This window comes from Schistocerca serialis, chromosome 5 (assembly GCF_023864345.2).
Source record: "Schistocerca serialis cubense isolate TAMUIC-IGC-003099 chromosome 5, iqSchSeri2.2, whole genome shotgun sequence".
Taxonomy (NCBI): domain Eukaryota; kingdom Metazoa; phylum Arthropoda; class Insecta; order Orthoptera; family Acrididae; genus Schistocerca; species Schistocerca serialis.
Window position 1 is genome coordinate 2,462,657 of NC_064642.1, and position 22,364 is coordinate 2,485,020.

General features: G+C 38.4%; 1 protein-coding gene across 1 annotated transcript in view; it reads left to right on the forward strand.

The window, feature by feature from the left end:
* The window catches only part of LOC126481044 (nuclear pore complex protein Nup205), a 313,396-nt gene that overhangs the window by 134,013 nt on the left and 157,019 nt on the right, over positions 1 to 22,364 (forward strand). Inside the window, exons 11-13 of the mRNA XM_050104525.1 lie at positions 4,884 to 5,068; positions 15,751 to 15,887; positions 16,043 to 16,281. Of these exons, the coding sequence (XP_049960482.1) occupies positions 4,884 to 5,068; positions 15,751 to 15,887; positions 16,043 to 16,281 (561 nt within the window). The remainder of the gene's footprint in view (positions 1 to 4,883; positions 5,069 to 15,750; positions 15,888 to 16,042; positions 16,282 to 22,364) is intronic.

Sequence of the window (22,364 nt, forward strand, 5' to 3'; positions counted from 1 at the left end):
CGCAGACATCTGAACACTTTCGCACTGTTTCATGGATTACACTCATTGCAGACAGTTGGGGTACACTAATTCCATCCCTGGAGGTACGGGGTGGTGGCAGGAAGGGCACTTGGCTACCCCTTACACTAACATTGCCACATCCGATTAACCATGCCGACCCTGCATATCCGCGGGAAAAAAGGCGCAAGCAAAAGAAAGAAAGAAAGAAAGATCGCTAATGATGGGGTGGTGCATTAGCCAGATGAAAGAGCACTTTTTTGCATGCCAACCTAGGTCTTTATTCAGCCAGTGCACATTTCAAATGAACCAACAATGAAGCATAATGTGGTCCAGTAATGGTTGTGTCTTTTTCTAGGTAATCCATAAGGAATGTTCCTTGGAAATCCCAAAAGATAGTTGCTATAACTTTACCAGGTGACAAATGGTCTTTGCTTTCTTCTATGCGCTTTCACCGGCTGTTGGCCATTTGCTTTCACTGCCATTCCAGATTGTATACCAGCCATGTTCGTTTCAGAGTATGGTGATGCGATAGCTTGATATTTAGCAATTATATACAACTGCTCACTCGTGGAAAGTTCTGTACCTAAAGACTGGAAAATTACTCAAGTCACACCAATACCCAAAACGGGAAATAGGAGTAATTCACTGAATTACAGGCCCATATCATTAACATCGATTTGCAGTAGGGTTCTGGAAGATATACTGTATTCGAACATTATGAATTACCTCGAAGGAAACAATTTATCGACACACAGTCAGCACTGATTCAGGAAACACTGTTCCTGTGAAACACAACTAGATATTTATACTCGTGATGTAATGAGCGCTATCGACAGGCGATGTCAAATTGATCCCATATTTTTAAATTTCCAGGAGGCTTTCAACACCATTCCTCACAAGCATCTTCTAACTAAACTGCGTGCTTATGGGATATCGCCTCAGTTGTGCGACTGGATTCGTGATTTCCTGTCAGAAAGGTCACAATTCGCAGTAATACATGAAAAGTCATCGAGTAAAACAGACATAATATCTGCCATTCCCCAGGGAAGTTTTATAGGCCCTCTATTGTTTCTGATCTATATTAATGACATAGGAGACAATCTGAGTAGCCCTCTTAGATTATTTGCAGATGATGCTGTCATTTACTGTCTTGTAAAGTAAGTAGATGACCAAAATGAATTGCAAAATGATTTAGATAAAATATCTGTGCGGTGCGAAAAGTTTCAATTGATCCTTAATAAAGAAAAGTGTGAAGGTATTCACATGAGTACTAAAAGAAATCCATTAAATTTCGATTGCGCAACAAATCACACAAATCTGAAGGCTACTTAGGGATTATAATTACAAGTATCCTAAATTGGAATGATCACATTGATAATGTTGTGGGTAGAGCAAATCAAAGACTGCAAATCATTGGCAGAACACTTAGAAGGTGCAACAGATCTACTAAAGAAACTGCTTGTGCCACACCTGTCGTCCCCCCCCCATTCAGTTCACAATTATATTCATTGAGTATTGCTGTGTGGCGTGGGATCAGCATCAGGTGGGACTGACAGATGGCATTGAAAAAGTTCAAAGAAGGGTGGCTCGTTTTGTATTATCACTAAATAGGGGACATAGTGTCACAGACATGATATGTGAAAAAGAGTGGAAATCATTGGGAATGGCTTTTTTAATTGGGAAGGGATCTTCTCATAAAATTTCAATCACCAGTTTTCTCCTCCGATTGCGAAAACATTCTGTCGGCACCTACCTACATAGGGAGAAACGATCATCACGATAAAATTAGAGAAATCGGGCCTCGCGCAGGAAAATTTAAGTGCTCATTTTCCCGTGCGCCATTTGAGAGTGGAACGGTAGAGACAGCTTGAAGGTGGTTCGTTGAACCCTCTGCCAGACACTTAATTGTGAATAGCAGAGTAATCACGTAGATGTAGATGCAGATGCAGATTTGCAGTGCTTACAAAATATTTGGTTGATTATTATGGATGGCCAAAACAACACACACTTTGTAAGCACTGTGGCTTCATCGACTCTGCACTTGCTTTCTATTACTCTTGGAGAAGTGAAGTCTTGTCTGTGACTGACGCTCTTGTTACCAATATTATTATCTTTTATGCGTGCGTGTTTACTCTGCAGAGTAAAGTGTGTTAAAATTCTTGCAATTGACTCCACTTGAGAATGGCTGAAAGGTTGTCAGCCAAATTATTGGTACACCAGTTAATAACATTCCGGATGCACTCCCAAAAAATGATGTATTATTGAAAGTGTTGTCTGTTTTGATAGAACTTGGGACAAGTGAAGACATAATGGTTGGTTGTTGTAGCCACACATGTCTAATTTCTGAGCTGTAGATGAAACAAATGAGATGGAAAGCTGCCATGATTAAATCCCATCTGAGTGAAACTTCCTGGCAGATTAAAACTGTGTGCCCGACCGAGACTCGAACTCGGGACCTTTGCCTTTCGCGGGCAAGTGCTCTACCAAGTAGGCTACCAAAGCACGACTCACGCCCGGTACTCACAGCTTTACTTCTGCCAGTACCTCGTCTCCTGCCTTCCAAACTGAGTGATTATACAGATGGCTCTGTGATGTACCAACATGTTATGAAATCTTAAGAAGCAGGGTATATGGGGCTGTATCCAACCATAATATTTTCCTTTATTTACAACTGATGTTTGCCATTCCTCTTCCCACTAGAATCTGACTTCCATTTCTACTTGATGTAAGAGGTCCGTGATTGGTATCTGAATATCTACGTAAGCTCCAGGTGTACAAGCAGCAGTTTTCCCGTCCAACTGGTCTACAATTTCGCTTTACAAAATACCTGCTTCAGCTTTTATCCTCGAGAACATTTTGTTATTTTGTTAACTGTGTCGGTAACAAGTTTATTGCTTTGTTTACGCCAGTTCTTGCTCCCTGTGACCCTGAGAATGCTTTTTGAATCAGAAATAATCAAAATCCTTTTGTCGTTTGTTAAAGTATGTGGAGGTCTCCGTGGTTGCCACTGCTTCTGTTGCACAAGAAGAGTTTGATAATGGAAGCTTATGCTGATTGTAGTTACCTGTTTTTGGACACCAGAGAGCACACCCAATGTTACCTTTTTCACAGAGGTAAGAACTGGCTGTCAGGTTAAGGTTGCTCCAAGCGTGTACACTAAATTTCAAATAAAATACCGGCGCAGAGGATGTGTAGAGGCGAAAAGGCAGTTCATATGTAGGAAGTCTTCACATTGTTATGATACTTTTGGATAGATTTTTCAACATATGAAAAGTACTAAAAAAGTCTGGGGGTCACTGTAATGTTTTGTTATCGAAAAGAGCTTGTAGTATTCCACATTTCTTAATTACTGGATCAATTGTTGGCACTGTACTTCCCTGTATATATTTGCCTGCAAGCTCATTGGTGCATAAAATGAGAGGCATTTCCAGTGCCCCTACTTATATTGTGTTTGTAGGATTTGATCTCATTGCCCCAAGGCAAGTCCAGATGCAGCTGTATTGTAAAGTTAACAATTAGAAGAAAGTGTTAGGAATGGAATTGATGTAAGAAGTCCAGCTTATCCTGGAATTGAACCACATTCCCAAGAATTTGGCTGATGGTTCAGCACGGAATGACTAATTCCTTGTGTGAATTTCATTATGGTTCACATTTTGTCTCGAACAAATAATAACCGAAGACTTCACAGAAGATATTTCAGGGCCATTTGCATTTGTAAAATTGTCCTCTTCTATTACTACCTGCTATCAGATTGCTGACTGTAGAATCCTCTATGGAATCAGATCGGTATAAGCACATATCAGCAGCATACTGCAGTATAGAAAAATTTAGAGGAATTGTTTCTTTTAGAGTGTTGTCACGGTTTATCCTAAAAAAGGCCTCGTCGTCCTATCCGTGACAACAGGTGTTTGACCGTGTGTGGCTCCACACCCACCTCCTATACCGTCACTTACTAACTCCACCGACCTCCCTTTCCCAGAACTGTTGGCGACAACCGTACAGAGTGTAGCCCAGCTCCTGATAGTCCCCGCGGGCACCAGTTCAGTGTACACGTAGCCAGCAGTCATCAGTGCTATTGCTATCTCCAGCTCTGCGTGGATTCACTGTACGTCGCTGCCAAGATGAGGCCGATTGTGCCGCCAGAGGAGCTCGACCGTGTTCGAGTTGGTGCCATAAGTTAGGGAGTCTGTCTTACTCAAGTTACTACATATGTTGTATGCCTCGTCCCTACCCAAGATGTTCCCTGCCCCACCCACTGTCACAACCTGATCGTCTTTTGTGAAGTACTCGCACAAAGGCCGTAAACCCTCAGTTGCCTCGATTTAGCTCTGCACTAAGATTGAGAATGCTTGTGACCTGATACCCCTCCCCTAACGTCTGTGAATGAGGGTCTACACGTCTGCAATGACTGCAACTGAGCAGAAGTACTCTCTTCTTCCTGACATTGTTGCTCTTCCTATTCCTGCTAGTCATGGTCAGAGTCTTCTACATATTTCTTACTGCTACTCTTAACTTGAGGCTCCTTCCCATCAGCTCCCCCAGCTGGAATCTGTTGCTGATGGACAACACAAAACTGTCAGACTGCATGCTTCCCCCCTGCTAGCTCTCCTACCACCTGCCTGTTCCCAATGCCACTGCCTGAATTTTTTTTAATTTTGTGTTTATTAACTTCCGTACATCACCTTAGTGTATATGTTTGTGATAAAAAAATGACTGATTTGTGATAGTTCTTAAGTTTATGTACCAACATGAACGCAAATGAGACTGAATAATGAAATTCTGTTCATGTGGACAGTAATGCACATTACTGCAGTGCTTAACAGATATTGCATTTTTATTTAATTTTTTAAAATTCACGTTTTTTGTAATGTTTTGATTTACAGATGCTGCTTTCAAAATTTGTGTACGAAGGTGGAACCGAGTTGTTGCCATCATTATTTGTTCCACACATGAAGATGCTCTGCAGTCTGGCATCGACACCAAAAGCAGCCCGCTATGCGTTCAGTTACTTGAAAAATAATTCTGCGAGCAATGTGTCATGGAATCACTTTTTCAAATCCCTTGAAAGGTTTGTACTTGCTGAATAATGGTGATGGATTTGCATGCACAGCTAGTAATTGTACTCATATCTGTAATTAGAAACCCTGAAAATTAAAGCACCAGACACGAATAAATCATCTCTGACACCCACATGTTACTTTTCCTACTTTCTTTTTTCCTTTTTGTGCCATTATTATAATGTGTTTTCAGGTAACTTGTTATGATATTTATTTTGATAATAATACGGGATGACATATAGGAGGTTTCAAAATAAACATTTATCTGTAGAATTTACTTGAATATTTTAAAAGTTCTGCTCAGTTTGTGGCTTCACTTGGAATGTTGACCAGAATCAGGAGAGCTTAGAAATTGGTCAAGAGTTTCGTGACAAGGTTTGCAATGACTTTACTTTTTGCTTCGGTTGCTGCATAGATTGAGTTTATCTGGGCACAAAGTAATAATCACTACAGAGACTGAAGGAAGCAGAGTACTGTTGGAGTCTTCTTTAGTGCCCTGAGGATTATTCATTGCATTTACTGTCCTTCCACAGTGTTGATCTTTGTTTGCAGCTATGTTTAGCAGCAAGTGCAAGAAAGTATGTGATTTGAGTTGGTGTCTTAGATGTGATGTCATTTGTTCTTGTCAGTATGAGTGTGTGCCCCATCCCCAGATAACACAGCCTCAAGTGGCTTGGCTTTCTTTTTTATACTGAAACTGGTGTAAAAATATTGAATGCCTCTGGCAGTTGAAGAGATTTGTAAGCTTTATGGTGAAGCACATCTGTTGTGTCTTTAGTTCATTGCAGAGATGTGTTATTGCATAAATTTTCTTTAGCCAGGTACTTATGGGAGATTTGATTTCTTATTTTCCTGACGTATGATGATTTTAAGGGGACCACACCCTGCCTATCTAACCCATGTTAATTTAGGCAAGTATTTGACCCATTTCTGAAAAAACTATTTGATGCAGGACCTTAATATTTTTGCTGTATGTTACATCATTCTAATAGTCAACTGTACTAAAATCTACTTTATCCACTTTATAGTTTTTAAGAAATGCTTTTTTAAATTGATTAACAAAAAATATTAATTTTTTCTGCTGAAAATATTTTTTTAAAACTTCCTAATGGGGGAATATTAATGAGTGTAGTACCAGAGGTGGCTTTTTATGTTATGCAGAGTCTCTGAAAATTTCATTCATTTATCTATGATAGTTTCTGATATAATGAGGCATATGTACTGAAAATTTTAGTTTGTGGGAAATTGACTTTAAAGAAAAAACTTTAAAAATTTGTTACTTACAGTTAATTAAAACTGTCCTGCTGCATATGATGGCCCTTCTTTGGCCTCTAGCAGGTCTTCCAGCTTCTTTTTTTTACCTTCCTGGATGTTTGTCTTGCTTTCTTGACCATATTTGATACAGACCTGTCTGCATCGGCTGTCCTCATTTTATCACAGTGTTGCAGCCCAGTACTCATATTTTCGCCAGGATTAATTCCCAGCTTTTTCAGCACCCAACACATTCCAATATTACCACAATTGAATGTACTAACAGCATCATGAACTCCTAGTTCCATTGTATGCATGCCTACAAATACAGTTTTAGGAAGGCGGTTCCAAATTATGCTGTTGAAACATTCATTTGGGTTCTGTGTCTGCCCATGCAGACATTTCCTTAGAAGGTCAGGATGAGCCAAGTCTCTGAAAATATGTTTAATTGCTGTAATAACAGTAGCAGGAAGAGAATGCTGGTGAGAATAAGATTCTCCAGTTGCCTGAGCCCTATTGTATTTGCACCACAACTTTTCTCCTGACACAATCCATGACAAGGCTTATCATCAATAGAGGACTTATGGAAGAATATGGCCCAAACATCTCTCTTCATTGCTTCCAAATTTTCTTTATTTCTCGCATTTGCCTGCCCATAGTATACCTGCAAGTTTTCTATTTCAGTTTTAGTTAACCGACCCTGTCCGGTCAAAAATTTTCCATCGTCTAATTTTTTTCCTCTCATATCAACAGTTAGTTTTCTCAGCCTTGTTCCCAAACGTTTTTGAACATGGCCTAGACATTCGATTTTGCTAATAATGGCATCTCTATATGGCTTAGAGTTCACCACATTATTGTATGCCTTACTGTCACCATCACGCAAATATTTGGTGTACCGTATACCTCTTTGTTTCTATGGTGCGATGAAGTATTTGTTATGCTCCATGAACTTCCATACCGCCACATGTTCCTCTAAAATTAGCCACACAGTTGTGTCCTTCATGTTCATTGACTTTACGACATTTGCAATATTTTGACATTATCTCGACACTTTACTGGTGTCTACACTCGTGGCAGTCACTACTCCATTCAGAGAAGTATGTCCTCTTTTCTGCCAGCTTCCATCAAGTGCAACTGCAATATCCGAACATCCATCATTTTCTTCCACTGCTTCTCTAGCAGACAGTTTCATGCTTTCCTCACTGACCTCACATACAGCTTTCTCTAATATTGCAGTCAGTTTTTCAAATTTATTTGGTGGTTGATGTAAAGGGCCATTTTCATCTGAATTTGAAGGCCTCATAAAAGAAATCACAGCAGAGCATTTAGTGCAAATTAAATCCAAGGCAATTGCTAGGCCTTTTCTCCCACTGGCACTCTCACAAATTTTCACACTCTGTGAATCACCACCCTGTCTGCTTGTACAAATTTGGAAATTACATCTGATAATATTCTCAAATTTATGATAATGTTACTGCAACCCTTGTTGCTTACGGTAAATTAGTTGTAACTCTCTTGAAATGGTGAGAGCTTCTTTGATGATGCACTTGTTGAAGAATTACAATTAGAAACATTGTTGCCAGGCAACATAACCTCTTGTACAGAAAGCTTTCTAAACTTGTTTCCTCTAAATTGTCGTTTCTTGAAAATGCCTTTACGTTCCATCATCTTCAATAAACACAACAAAACACACGTAAACAAGCAGTGCAAACGTAAGTATAACAACTATTTGCAATCTCACTTGAACAAAACTAACCACGTGTTTGAAAGCATGTTGTTTACAAACAGCAGAAACAAAAGAATACCGACTGTTGCATTCCAAGGATAGCCAACACGCTTGGGAGTGAAAAAAAACCTAGTGTGCAATGTAGGGGATATAAAGGTCTAAAATATATGCAGAAAAGTGGGTGACAGAAAAGTGGGTGTGGCACATAAACACACGTGGTAGGAAAATGCTCTTTAAAAGCTTGAAAAAAAAATTTTTTTCTGCAAAATCCTTCTCAGAGTACTTAAATAAAACCTTAATCTATTGAAATATGATGAAAACCAAAAATCGATTTTTTTATTTTTATTTATTTTTTATTTATTTATTTTTTACCTGAACTACGGTGTGGTCCTCTTGAGCTGTTCTTGGGTAGTCAACTGGGTGGTGCTGCTCAGATGCTACTAGATTTCATCAGTCTGACTAGTTGCAATCCTCGGGCAGTCCTGATGACCTCCAGTTGCCTTCCGCTGTGTATTTCCTGTATATCCGCTGCCAACACTGGGTATACCGACACTGTTGAAGCAGTGAGGGGACATGTTGTTGGGTCACGAACCACAGCTCCAAGTCTCAAAATTGTTACCACAGGGATGCTAGAGGAGCAGAGGAGATACAATTACTCCATGTGGTCTTAGCTCTTCACTTCACGTGACATAAGTGGATCTGCCCACAAACACTTTAATTGCGTTTTGAGCATCTCAGGGCTTGGACTCTGGACTGACTTAGTTGGAAACTAGATATGTATTCATTGTGTAGCTTGTATTTTAGAGAGAATTTTAAGACAGAATTGTAAAGTGTGTTAGTCTGTTGTAACTGGGTAGTGCAACTATTATTCTGATATGTCCTTTTGAGTTCTGCTACTCTACAACTTCTGACTTTGTTACTTGTTCTTTATCTATGTGATGCTTAAAGTAAGTGCATCTATCCTGTATCATCCAGATAGTCTGCCTTACATACATTTTCCTACACTGGCTTGGGATGTGGTAGACTCTTGGTTTCATGAATCCTAGGCTGTCATTGACAGACCTCAACAAGGCTTTCGTGTAGGACGGGGTGGTGGATGAATTACACTCATGATGTCATATTTTGTAGGTATTCCTCCAATTTCCAAAGCTAGTTGCCACTAACAAGTATAGCACCCTTTCTCAAATTTTAACTTTATAACTGGTATTAAAAAAACGGGTTGTAGGTAAAATGTGCCTTGCATAATCTGGTGGGGTATGGTAAACTAATGTACTTCCGTAATTATCTTCTGATACACTGATTGCAGATCATTATTTTGACTGTTAGATGAAATGGGAGGAAAGTTGCAATATCCTTTAGCGGAAATACTGTGAAGCATTAACAGGTAGGGGTTCAGATTTTGTGTTGACTGTTTAAGAGGCAGGAAAAGAAGATAAAAGACTCAGTAAGTGACTTTCTCAGTCTCTGTGATCAAAGTGTACATTTACACTGAGATACATGTATCACAGCTTGTATGAGCTTCATGTCAATTTGACATGTCGCAATACACCATCTCATACAAAAGTTCACCCAATCGTTTGCAGACCTTCCTATGCATACAAGTCACAGAACTTTCACACGCTCGATACCATTCTTCCTTAGTGCCATGCCACCGTATTTGTTTACGAGTGCCAATTTGTTTTTGAGTGTTCTTTGGAGTCTGTTGTATTCTTTGGGTTTTATGGGTTTTCTTTCTTTGTCCAATAGGGCAAGTGCACCAGCACATAAAAATATAAAGTCTTTTACATCATTATGGGAATCCATCACAAGTTACAAACAGCTCTGCACCACCACCAACAACACAAATACAAATTGCCAGATGTAAATGCATGATCGTACATGAACTGCGCTCATACAAGTTGTGATAAATGTCCTGGATATGTGTGTACATGTCGCACATACTTGTGGCAATACAAATCCCAGATGTAAACATACCTTTAGAGAAAGTTCTGAGAGAGAACCTGAAATCCATCCAGCTTGAATAATTTAAAAGGTTTTTGGAGTGGATCAAGATGTTCGATAATAAAAAACTATGATGAGGGAAAAGAGATTATGAAACAGTGACAGCTACAGCAACGGGTACAGGTTAAAATATTATTTTGAGATATCGAGACAGTGATTATTCAGAACCCAATAAAAAAGTGAAAGAAGTAGTAACCCTATTAGGAGAGGAATGCATTATTCAGAAATAATCAGTCGCCACATATCTGAAGTAGTCATGTTTCTTTATCACAATGGCAAAAGTATATCTTATGAAGTGAAGTGGTAGTGTTGGTAAAAGTTTGCTCACGGTCATGATGGAAACTTTTCTTCTGTCACACATCCCATTGAATGAAAATAAGCTTAGTGATATACATTTCCAACAGTAACAGTAAAATAAATGACTAGATAATTATATCCCTGTGATTTCTAACTGATAACATTTACTGGTTGTGGCTAGTTAATGAATTAATTAAGTAAAGCCTTTTTCTGCCCAAAGGTTGGCTATAACACTGCAGTGCTTCACCAGGCATGACACTATTGGAGCATGCGGGTCCTCGCTTTTCTCTGACGTTTGAACTATAGTTGTGGGCTGAAAAGCAGAAGTGTTGAGTCATCAGCAGGCACACACAGAAAGATAGGAAACTTGCTAGTTTTGGAGTAATTCTTTCTCAAACTAGCGCGCGCGCGCTCACACACACACACACACACACACACACACACACACACACACTTGGCTATGTCCCTACAGGGTGCCAGCTGGATGCACAGTGCAGCATTTTGGCAGGTGGACTTGCTTGTGGTTGGCCACCTGCGAAAGCAGCTGTGTCGTACACAAACCCAACTGCAGACACTGCACAGCTTTTTATGTTGGTACGATTACGGACCATATGTCCACCAGGATGAATGGCCACCACCAGTGGCTTCCTCACAACGTGAGCCATCTCAATCCTTCCCTCCATCTCCAGATTCTCCGAACTGTGCGGGTCTGGGTTATCCTCGGTACACTTCCTTCGTTACTGCGATCGCCCCGGCTTTGACCTCCGGTAACCCACTGTCCCCACGCCCTTCCTCCAAAAGTTTCTCCTTCCTCAGTACTGTCACCCCCTCTGAGTTCACGTCACTTTCGACGTGCATTGCTCCCTGTTGGCCCAGACAACCGTTCGTCACGTGCCTAGCCTGCGCACCTGCCTCCCCTTACTCCTGCACTCGTAGCCTTCAGACCGGCTGCCACCCTCTGAGCCGTGAGCCACCCACACACCGAACCCTTCTCCCTGCCTCCCAACTCTCTCTGTCTCTACCCACCCCACCTGACACAATCTGCACCACAACGTAGTTCACCTCCCAAAATGCAGCTTGTGCGTCCAGAGGGCGTCGTGTAGGGGCATGTATGTGTGTGTGAGGGTGCAGGCGTGTGTTTGTGCGTGTGTGCGTGTGTGTCCTCTAGCTTGGGAAAGGATTACACTGAGAGCTAGCAAGTTTTCTTTCTTTCTGTGTGTGTGTGTGTGTGTGTGTGTGTGTGTGTGTGTGGGGGGGGGGGGGGGGGGTGGTTTGCGCCCGCTTGTTTACATCTCACACTGCTTCTTTTTGGTGAGTGGTTTTCTTTAATACAAAAGTATTTAGCTACAGGGAAAACTACAGCTCATTGCAAACTTTGGGACATTCTGCGTCTTGGTATTTTGCACATTAACAGATCATTACTAGAGTTGAAGGAATTGATAAGGGCGAGGAAAAAAAATTCTCAGACTGACCAAGCATTGTACCTTTGGGCTTTTGTATTTGCAGCTTGAACTTTAGCCACTTAGCCATAGAGGCAAAGTTCAGTTACTTATTTAAATGATAAACATTGAAAAAGAAAGATTGGCACTTAGTGTTCTACAAGTGGTAAGGTCATTAGAGGCAGAACAACTGTTAGTTGACTCTCATTAACTCTGATAAGTGTGGTAATGAGAGCAACTGAAGATTAGACACTGGATTCAGAGAGACCGCTTTCATCTAGGTTAACTTCATCTAGGTTAACTTCATCAAGACACTGGATACTGTTGACTTCTTTTTAAACATAAGAAAGTTGCATTTTTTAATCAGTGCAGATAGTTACCTTTAAAAGAGAGAAAAATGGTTTAGTTTGAAAATGAGGAGTCATCTTGAAAGAATGCACTTTGTGTGTTCAGGTTGAGCTTAGTGCTTAGGATTCTGTTTTTCAAAGATGTCATGAATGAATGATTACATACAAGCAGTATCAAGTTAGGTGCAAAACCTAATTCTCAGCCTGGAGGTAGGAAGGAAGATCAGGATTTAACAGCCTAAAATCCAGTAAAAGCTCTGACTATACTTATGAATGGTAGTGGAGTAGAGTAGAATAGAGTAGAGTAGAGTTTTTTTGGCCCTGGTAATCGTATAGTACACAGATAGTACATTCTGATGTAGAATAAGTCAATGTATAACAAAATATAATATTACATTTGCATTAATTTAATTATTTCTACATTAAATGATCACTGAGTTACAATATACATAGCAAATATTGGTAAAGAGTAGATATTTTAAAGCAGAAAGAGCATGTACTGTACTGGCAGATTAATGTTTGTATTACAGCAACATTTACATGGTAAATCATTAAAGTACTAGTAACTTCTATGTGATACATCACTAAGGCAAAGACACAAATCGTTTGTGAGCTTCCTGAAGGAACTCTTGGAGGCTATAGAAGCAGTGAGGAGTCAAATATGCCTTAGCAGTTGACTTGAAATTTGCCAGGTCATTTATTGATTTAATTTGTGGGGGAAGGTTATAATAAATAACTTTCCCATAATACAGGGTTCCTTTTTTATTCAGGGTGGTGATGGTGGGCTCTAAATAAAAATTTCCTTTTTTCCTGGTGTTATAGGAGTGGATATTTTCATTTTTCTGGAAGAGAGTGGGATTTTCCGTTGAATATTTTTCCACAAACTCGGTTATCTCATACACATATATACATGGAAGTGGGAGGATTTATAGCTTTTCAAAGAGCGGTCTACAGGTTTTGTTTAATGTTACACCTTCCATTATTCTTATAATTCTTTTTTGTAGCCTAAAGAGCTATTGGCTAAGTGAAGAGTTACCCCAGAAAAAATTTCATATTTCAGTTGAGTATATATAGCATAATACAGTTTTCAGATAATTTTTGTTGTAGCATCCCTCCAATGTTCTCATTAAGTAGTATGTAGTGCTTAATTTCTTACAGTCTTTATCAATATGCGGCCCCCATTTAAGATTATCTTGGAGCCATACTCCCAAGAACGTAATGTTGTCTACAGTCTGAAGGTCTTTGTCAGATATCTGAATCTGAACAGTTTGCTCACCTTTTTTCACATTATAGAAATTGAGTGTCACTTTCTTACTTGCATTTATTACCAATTTGTTGTGACTGAACCAGTTTTCAATATTGTTCAGTGTTTCTGTTGTAGACTTCTGAAGCATTTCCATTTCTTTCCCACTCACGTGCACACTTGTATCGTCAACTAATTGGTTGATGATCTCGCAGAATTTGTTTATGTCATTCACGTATAACAGAAATAGAAAAGGTCCCAGAACTGAACCTTGTGGCACGCCATATTTAATGGTTCCATAGTTTGAATAGTGGTGAGTGAGTTTGATGAAATTTTGATGTTACACTTCAAGCACTTGTTTCCGACCGCTTAGGTATGACTTTATCCAGTTGTTAGATGTTCCTCTAATCCCCTCTAATCTTAGGCAGTAGTTTTGTGTGATCTATAATATCAAAAGCCTTAGAGAGATCTAGACGTATTCCAATGACATTTTCGCCATTATCTAGTTTCTGAAGTACTTCACTTAATAGTTCAAAAATTGCTGTATCATTTGATTGGCCTTTCCTGAAACCATGTTGTACTCTGGGTTGTATTTTGTGCTCTTCCAGAAAATCTATTACTCTTTGAAAACTTTTTCTGTGATTTTTGAAAATACAGATAGTAGAGTAATGGGCCTGTAGTTATTCACTTCATCCATTTCACCTTTTTTGAATAGTGGTTTGAGCTTGGCTGCTTTTAGGCATGATGGGAAAATTCCGGTTTGAAAGGAACTATTATAAAGGTGAACTAATGGTTCAATAATGAGATCTCCACATTTTTTAATAAGTCTGTCTGGGATATCATCTATTCCAGTGGAATGATTCACTTTTAAAGTTCTGATAACTGACAGGACTTCTTTCTGGGTTGTTGAAAAGAGAAACAGTGAAGTAGGATTTATGTTGGTATTTACAGATGATACTGGGCAGTTTGTTATGCAAGGTTTGATTTCAGCTATTAATTGCTCACTTATATTGCTAAAATAAGTATTGAACACATTTGCTATTTTTTTAGGATCATTAATTTCTTTGCCGTTACAATTCAATTTGATATTGGAATTTTGAGGAGAAACATTGTCAGTTTGCTGTTTCACTATATTCCATATGGCTTTCATTTTGTTATTGGAGTTATTTTAATAGCAGGCATTTGCCATTACTTTAGCTTCTTTCATCACTTTTTTAAGTATCATTTTATAATTCTTGAAATTGCGAGGAATTCGTTGGATACTATGGAAGACTAGGACATTTCATATAATCTTCGTTTTTCAGCACATGACTTTTTTATACGTGTTGTCAACCAGCAATTTTTTCTGTTCAGCCTACTACACTTGATTTTTCGAATTTTAGCTGGAAATGACATGTTAAAATAATGTGTAAATGTATCCATAAATATGTTGAACTTCTTGTCTGTGTTTTCGTATTTGTACATTTCAGTCTGTTTTTCCTTCTTTAGTAAATTCCTAAAGTATTCAGTGTTTTGATGGCTGAAGGTTCTTCCTATTTTCATTGTTTCTGTTTGTTTACTTAAGTTCAGCATTGAAGATATTTCAAGAAGCTGTGCAAGTGGTCACTGAAACCTGTGTTGAAGTTTCTAGCTGCTTTCCTTATTTATCAGTATCATATCAATAGTGGTGATGGATACACTTGTAACGCTGCTAGGGTACTTTATAATTGAGAGCAGGTTGTATGTTGCACAAATAGCCATAAGATCATTTCTATCTTTTGAAACTTTGTTAAAGTCAGGGAACAAAATAGTTTCAGCGTACAGGAAATCTGTTTGCTATTGTATAGTCAATTATAATTAAAAGAAAGCAGTTACACTACTTGCAAAAATAAATATTTGTACAGTCAGTTTTTCTTCCAAATATCTCGTTGTGTGAAGTAGTTGAACATTGCACAAATGTTGAGAACAGCTCGAACCAACCCATGGATGCTTGTCAGATTGATTTCTACACTTTAATTGGTTCTAACCTTCTGCTGATTATAATACTATTTGTAAACATATTTTAATTGAGGCTGTCCTGTCAAACTTGAGAGCTAGCCTCAGACTTATAAACTCAATAGATGTGCAAAAATAAATAATTATTCACATTATTAAGCCACAGCTCCATAATGTAATGACTGTAATACATTTCTTTTTACTTTTTCAGTCCTCCTCCTACTTGAATGTAGTTTACCTTGGTCTTGCTACCCTAAATCCTAAGGATCTGACACACACACACACACACACACACACACACACACACACACACACACACACACAAACTAACTACTCCTTTTTCCCCATCTCAAAAAGTGTTTTGTGAATTTTGATATTAATATAGTATGGGTCATTATGTTTATTGTTGTTCTAGATATTATAGCAACTTAAGACAAGAGTTGCCACCTACAACTGACACTGTCTATCAGTCACGTAGCTACCCTCGTGGAATTTCTCCTCAGGAAATACACGGTCTGCAAGCTGTGCTGGATATTGTTAGAACAGTAGCTGGTAAGAAAACAATCACGTTTATGTTTAATAGGTGTTGTGTGATATTTACTTATTTAAAACTAATCTTCAAAATAGTATGCTCAAGAATTTGGTTTAATGCCAAAAATGACAGTAAGAATTAATAGTAATCAATTTGTATTGGTTTGTTATTTCAGAAAATGACAGTGTCTCTCGAGTAGCACTGTGTGAGAACACACAGTGGCAACCGTTGAGCATTTTACTTGGTTTGGTTACTTGCTCTGTACCAATACCTTTGAAAGCAGATTTGCTTCGAACGTTGGCAGCACTAGCTCGTTCACCAGATACTGCTATTACTTTGTGGTTTAACTTTGAAACATCACAGATTCTGTCCACAATTCCAAGTGCAAGCAGTTATCAGCCACGAGGGGTCCAAGTAAGTACTACTTCCGTACCTTGTGTTTTATTCTGTAAGAAAGGGCATGACAAGTAATTAAAATCTGAAGCTGAAGCTGGAGCACAGTTTGATGTTAAGAAACCCGGTATTATATCTTGAGGTCTTTTTGGAATTAGATGTTATGTTGAGAGAATGTGGATAGTTGAGTAAAGGCAGAAGTAAATGAACACGCGACTCCAGTCCTTATTGTTATGTACTACCTTATACAGAACAGTAAGGAGAAATGGGCTATGGAGTGGTGCAGCTGCTGTCGTCGTAGCGAAGCTGAACAGGAGCAGAAATAATTAGTGAACACGCAAATACAGTAAACAGAAGTTTTACTTAAGTGTAGGTTTCTCCAAGTGTTTCAAAGAAACTTTTCAAAAAAACAAACAGAGGGTCCAAATATTACAAGAAACAACTGATGAGCATCATGCAATGTGAGGCTCCTGCAACTAATGCACGAACAAACTGTCAAAAGACTGACTGGAAGGCTGTGACTGAGGCTGGGGTTGTAGTTGCTGCCGGCCAGCTTACATCGCAGCGGCAGATGTCACTATCAGCTAAGTAGTTGTGGCTGTATTATTGAACACACTATGTTTATTTGCAGTAATTTTTGGTAAATTGCAGTACATTTTTCGTGTGGGTTACGATCCGAAGTAGATAAATTGTATTTACACTACTTGTTTCATTCTAGAGCACAAATGTTTCTTCATGTTGCTTCATTTCACTGATTTTTTTTATAATCAGTGGTCACTGGAATTTAGCAGCTTATTTTCAGTTTCATTGTTACAGTCAGTGGACCCATTTGCTGCCACAATTTTACAAATTAACAACTGGTAAATACTTTCGGGTTTTCACTTGGCTTGAAAATGTGAGATGTAATTCTTTGTTTAACAGATTCATTGATTATAAGATGATTTTTTTGCTGGACCTGAGTTTTTTTGAAAGCAGGTTACCTCAAGCGAATAAACATTTTAAAGTAGTTTTTGTGCTCTATCGTTGGTGGATTGTAGTAGATAACGTACAAATTGCAAAGACCTGTCTATATGAAGATAGGCAGTTTCCTCTACTACAATGTGAGGGCTTTGTGACCGGCCTCTGAACTTGATGCTGCCACTTAACACACATTCACAGCAGGCATCGTAGAGTTGTATCTGTATCACAGTCACCTGTAGTCTGTATTGTTGGAAGGCTCATTATAGAACTGTTATCACATAACATGGGTAGACATGGTACTCTGATCTGGCAAGTCTTGATGTGTTGTAAGTATTTGGAATTGACTGACACTTTGGTTGTGTGAGTGGCCCAGCATAATTTTACATTTGCTGCCGTATGAGGAAGACTCACATAAATTATGTTTTAAAATAACTCTTTTCTGACAACAGAAATGAGTAGCTGTAAACACTAGTAGCTGTAGGGAGGAGAATGATTTATGCTGTCATGCTCATTTTTCCACATTGTATTCCTCAAGATCTTTGAACCAGATGAAGTCAGTGCCTGCAACACAGAGGTATAGTTTCTCTCTCATGTCACCAGGGTAGATTACCCTCACATTCCAATCAATCAACCCATCTCTATTGCTTGAGTACAAATCTCAAAAATTCTCTAGAAAATTGACTTTGAATTTTTCTGAGTGTGCTAATTCACAAAAATTTAAACTGTTTTCTGTGGGCTGCACGGTTCTGTGGTAGAATGCTTGCGTGTCATGTGGGCAGCTTGGGTTCGATGCGCCACAAATTTTTAAACAAAGGTGCATGTCCTATGAGCATTTTTGTGAAGCATAAAATACATAAACATGAAAAAAAAATTAAAAATCAGATGCTCTTTGCTTGGGCTGTGTGTGTTGTTGAGTATCACAGATGATGTCTTACAGGAACCAGAGTGATAAGCACCATAAAAATATGGAGAACAATGATATTCATGACATTGAGCACAACATACAGATGTTACATTTTTTAATTGCATTTCCCCTCAATTCTCATGGAATTTTCACAAAAATGGTAATTAGATGCATTAATTAGCATATATTCAATGAATTTTGTATTTAAATGGTGTAGGTATTCTAATTAGCAGAAAGAAATGAAAAAAGTAATGACCAAAACGAGACTAGAACTAGTGATTACCAGTCGTGAACTATTTTACACTTCACAGATATGATCTTAGAATGTGCATCTTTGATTAAAAATTTGCATCTGCTGGAAATCAAACGTGAATTGCCTGTGGGGCAGGAAAACATGCTACGACAGAACCATGCATCCCATCAAGGTATTGTTTTAGCTTTCGAGAGTTAAAGACACTCGGAAAACTTCACAGGCAATTTTCTTGAGAATTTTTGGGAATTGTTTCAAACTGCCTTGGGATATTGATTTCTGAGCTCTGGAGTACACATACCACAAGTATAAAAAAATTACAAAATCCAGTTGCATGTGGCCTGCTTGTAAGTACCATTCTGCTGGAAAGTAGGAATTCAGTGATACACACATAGTTAGTTTTGCAGCTGCTTGGAAGTGCCATAACAAAAGTGTTACATCCCACTTCATACCTGGTCACAATTATTGAACTGTATGGGAAAAAAAGTAAATTAGTTACTAATTACGGTGTGCACACACTTTATACAATGTGTAAATGTCACTACAAATATTCAGATTTAGGTTATGACATGTTCGATACGCTTGCCATCATTGGGAATGATGTATCACAGGTGAATACTGAAATTCTGCATGACCTGCTGAAGTGTTGGAACATTGATACTACAGATGACCTTCAGAATTTCTGTTTTCGGTTCACCAATGGTTTTGGAGTTATTTCTGTGGACCTTGGCTTTAATATAGCCCCACAGAAAGGTGCCCCGTGTGTTCATAGCAGGAGAATATGTTGGCCATTTGAGGCCCATTCCAGGATGCCGGTCCCCAAAGTGCTCCTCCAGGACATCAAACATTCTCCTGCTTCGATAGAGCCAAGCTGCGTCTTACATGAACCACATTTTGGTGAAATCAGGGCTTTGGATAATGTGGACAAAATCATCTTCCGAAACCTTCCCATACTGTTTGGTAGTCACCATGCCATCAAGGAATATTGCACCAATTATTCTGTGACTGGACATTGCACACCACATAGTTGGCTGTTGAGGGTGAAGAGACTTCTCAATCACGAAATGCGGATTCTCAGTTCCCCAAATGTGCCCATTTTGCTTATTGACGAATCCATCCAAATGAAAGTGGGCATTGTCACTTAACCAAACCATATTTACATCAATATTTCCTATTATGCCCCGTGGCCAACCGTGCAGTTTGAGCACCCTAAAGCAAACTGTTCAGAAGGTATGAAGATTTTATTTCATATAGTTCATTAATTGTCATCCTATATATTAATGACATTGTTGAGGTGTAGGATCCTGTAGCATTGGGAATATGAGCGACTTGAAGTGGAGCTTACCAAGCCAAAACTGGTGAAGCACAATATCAGGACATGGTTGAATGTAAATCCTTTCAGCTGTTCAATTAAGATGAAGTGGGCTCCAAATAAGCCATAGCCCATTGATACACTTAGGATCCACCATTGCTATAAGCAAGCCTACCCACTGCATTTTGCTTGAAAGTATTTTATTACTAAGAATACTTAAACAAGTGGACCCGGCAGCGGTGGAACATGAAGCTAGAGACTGGCGGCGGTGGACCACCATCTGCAGTAGACATTTCCTCCATTGTGACTGACTGGCCTCCTTTTTATTGTGCTTGTAGTAGTTTGTTCCTTCATAAATTTTTTATAGTGTGCAGTTTTTGATTTTCGTTTGCGGTGTAGTTTTTACTTTGTTTTCTAATTATAATAATAATAATAATAATAATAATAATAGGAACCAACACAACTGGATACAGATCACAAGTATACACAAAATTTATTACCAGATACCCAGAATTAAAATTTTTAACAGAACAACGACTAGCTGATCAGATCCGTGTAATAATCAAAAATAACAGGATACCCCAGTCAGAATTAGAAAACATCAAACAACAAGTACAACAAATACTGGAACAAAATAATGTGCAATCAGAAGAAGAAGAAGAAGAAAATACAGTAATGGACTCAAACATCCCAGAGCAAACAAACAAAGAACAACACGCATCAGTTAAACAGTCAGAGGAAAACAAAATCTTAAGACAGCCACCGGAACAAGCACAAATAGAACACGAAGTGACACATGTTAGATATAGAAAAAAAATTTCAGCTGACATATATAGAATACAAAGACACAAATACAGACATTAGACCATTCTTGCATAGACCCCCAAATAACCCACAAGTCGAAACAACAATAAAAACTATCAACACAATCATACACAACAAAATAAATGAAAACACAACTATGGAAGAGTTACAACTACTGGTTTATTTAGGAGCACTCACTACACTAGATATACACACTAGGCAGAGATCAGAACCAACCAACACACAGAAGAAACCCACAAAACCAGCATGGCAACACAGGCTACAGATCAGAATAGAAAAACTGAGAAAGGACATCGGACAGCTAACACAATTTATAAGAAATGAAATGTCAGAAAAAAAACAAGAAAGGTTAGGTAAAATCTCACAACAAGAAGTGATAGAGCAATTAGATGAAAAGAAGCAGAAATTACAAGCATTGGCCAAACTACTTAGAAGATACAAAAGAAGTGAAAGTAGAAGGAAACAAAACCAAACATTCAGCACAAACCAAAAGAAATTTTACCAGACAATAGATAACACACACATTAAAATAGACAATCCACCAAACATAACAGACATGGAACACTTCTGGAGCAACATATGGTCAAACCCGGTACAACATAACAGGCATGCATGGTGGATACAAGCAGAAACAGATACGTACAAGATGGTACCACAAATGCCTGAAGTGATAATTTTGCAACATGAAATCACTCAAGCAATTAATTCTACTCACAATTGGAAAGCCCCTGGAAAAGATAAAATAGCAAATTTCTGGGTAAAGAAATTCACCTCAACACATTCACATCTAACTATATTATTTAACAGTTACATTGCAGACCCATAGACATTCCCTGATACACTTACACATGGAATAACTTATCTGAAACCTAAAGATCAAGCAGACACAGCAAACCCAGCTAAATATCGCCCCATAACATGCCTACCAACAATATACAAAATATTAACTTCAGTCATTACACAGAAATTAATGACACATACAACACAGAACAAAATTATAAATGAAGAACAAAAAGGCTGTTGCAAAGGAGCACGAGGATGTCAAGAGCAACTGATAATAGATGCAGAGGTGACATATCAAGCTAAAACTAAACAAAGGTCACTACACTATGCATACATTGATTACCAAAAAGCTTTTGATAGTGTACCCCCACTCATGGTAACTACAAATATTGGAAATATACAAAGTAGATCCTAAATTGATACAGTTCCTAAACATAGTAATGAAAAATTGGAAAACCACACTTCATATCCGAACAAATTCAAATAATGTCACATCACAACCAATACAGATTAAGCGTGGAATATACCAAGGAGACTCATTAAGTCCTTTCTGGTTCTGCCTTGCTCTGAACCCACTATCCAACATGCTAAATAATACAAATTATGGATACAATATTACTGGAACATACCCACACAAAATCACACATCTGCTATACATGGATGATCTAAAACTACTGGCAGCAACAAATCAACAACTCAACCAATTACTAAAGATAACAGAAGTATTCAGCAATGATATAAATATGTCTTTTGGAACAGACAAATGTAAGAAAAATAGCATAGTCAAGGGAAAACACACTAAACAAGAAGATTACGTATTGGATAACCACAGCGAATGCATAGAAGCGATGGAAAAAACAGATGCCTATAAATATCTAGGATACAGACAAAAAATAGGAATAGATAATACAAATATTAAAGAAGAACTAAAAGAAAAATATAGACAAAGGCTAACAAAAATACTGAAAACAGAATTGACAGCAAGAAACAAGACAAAAGCTATAAATACTTATGCTATACCAATATTGACCTACTCATTTGGAGTAGTGAAATGGAGTAACACAGACCTA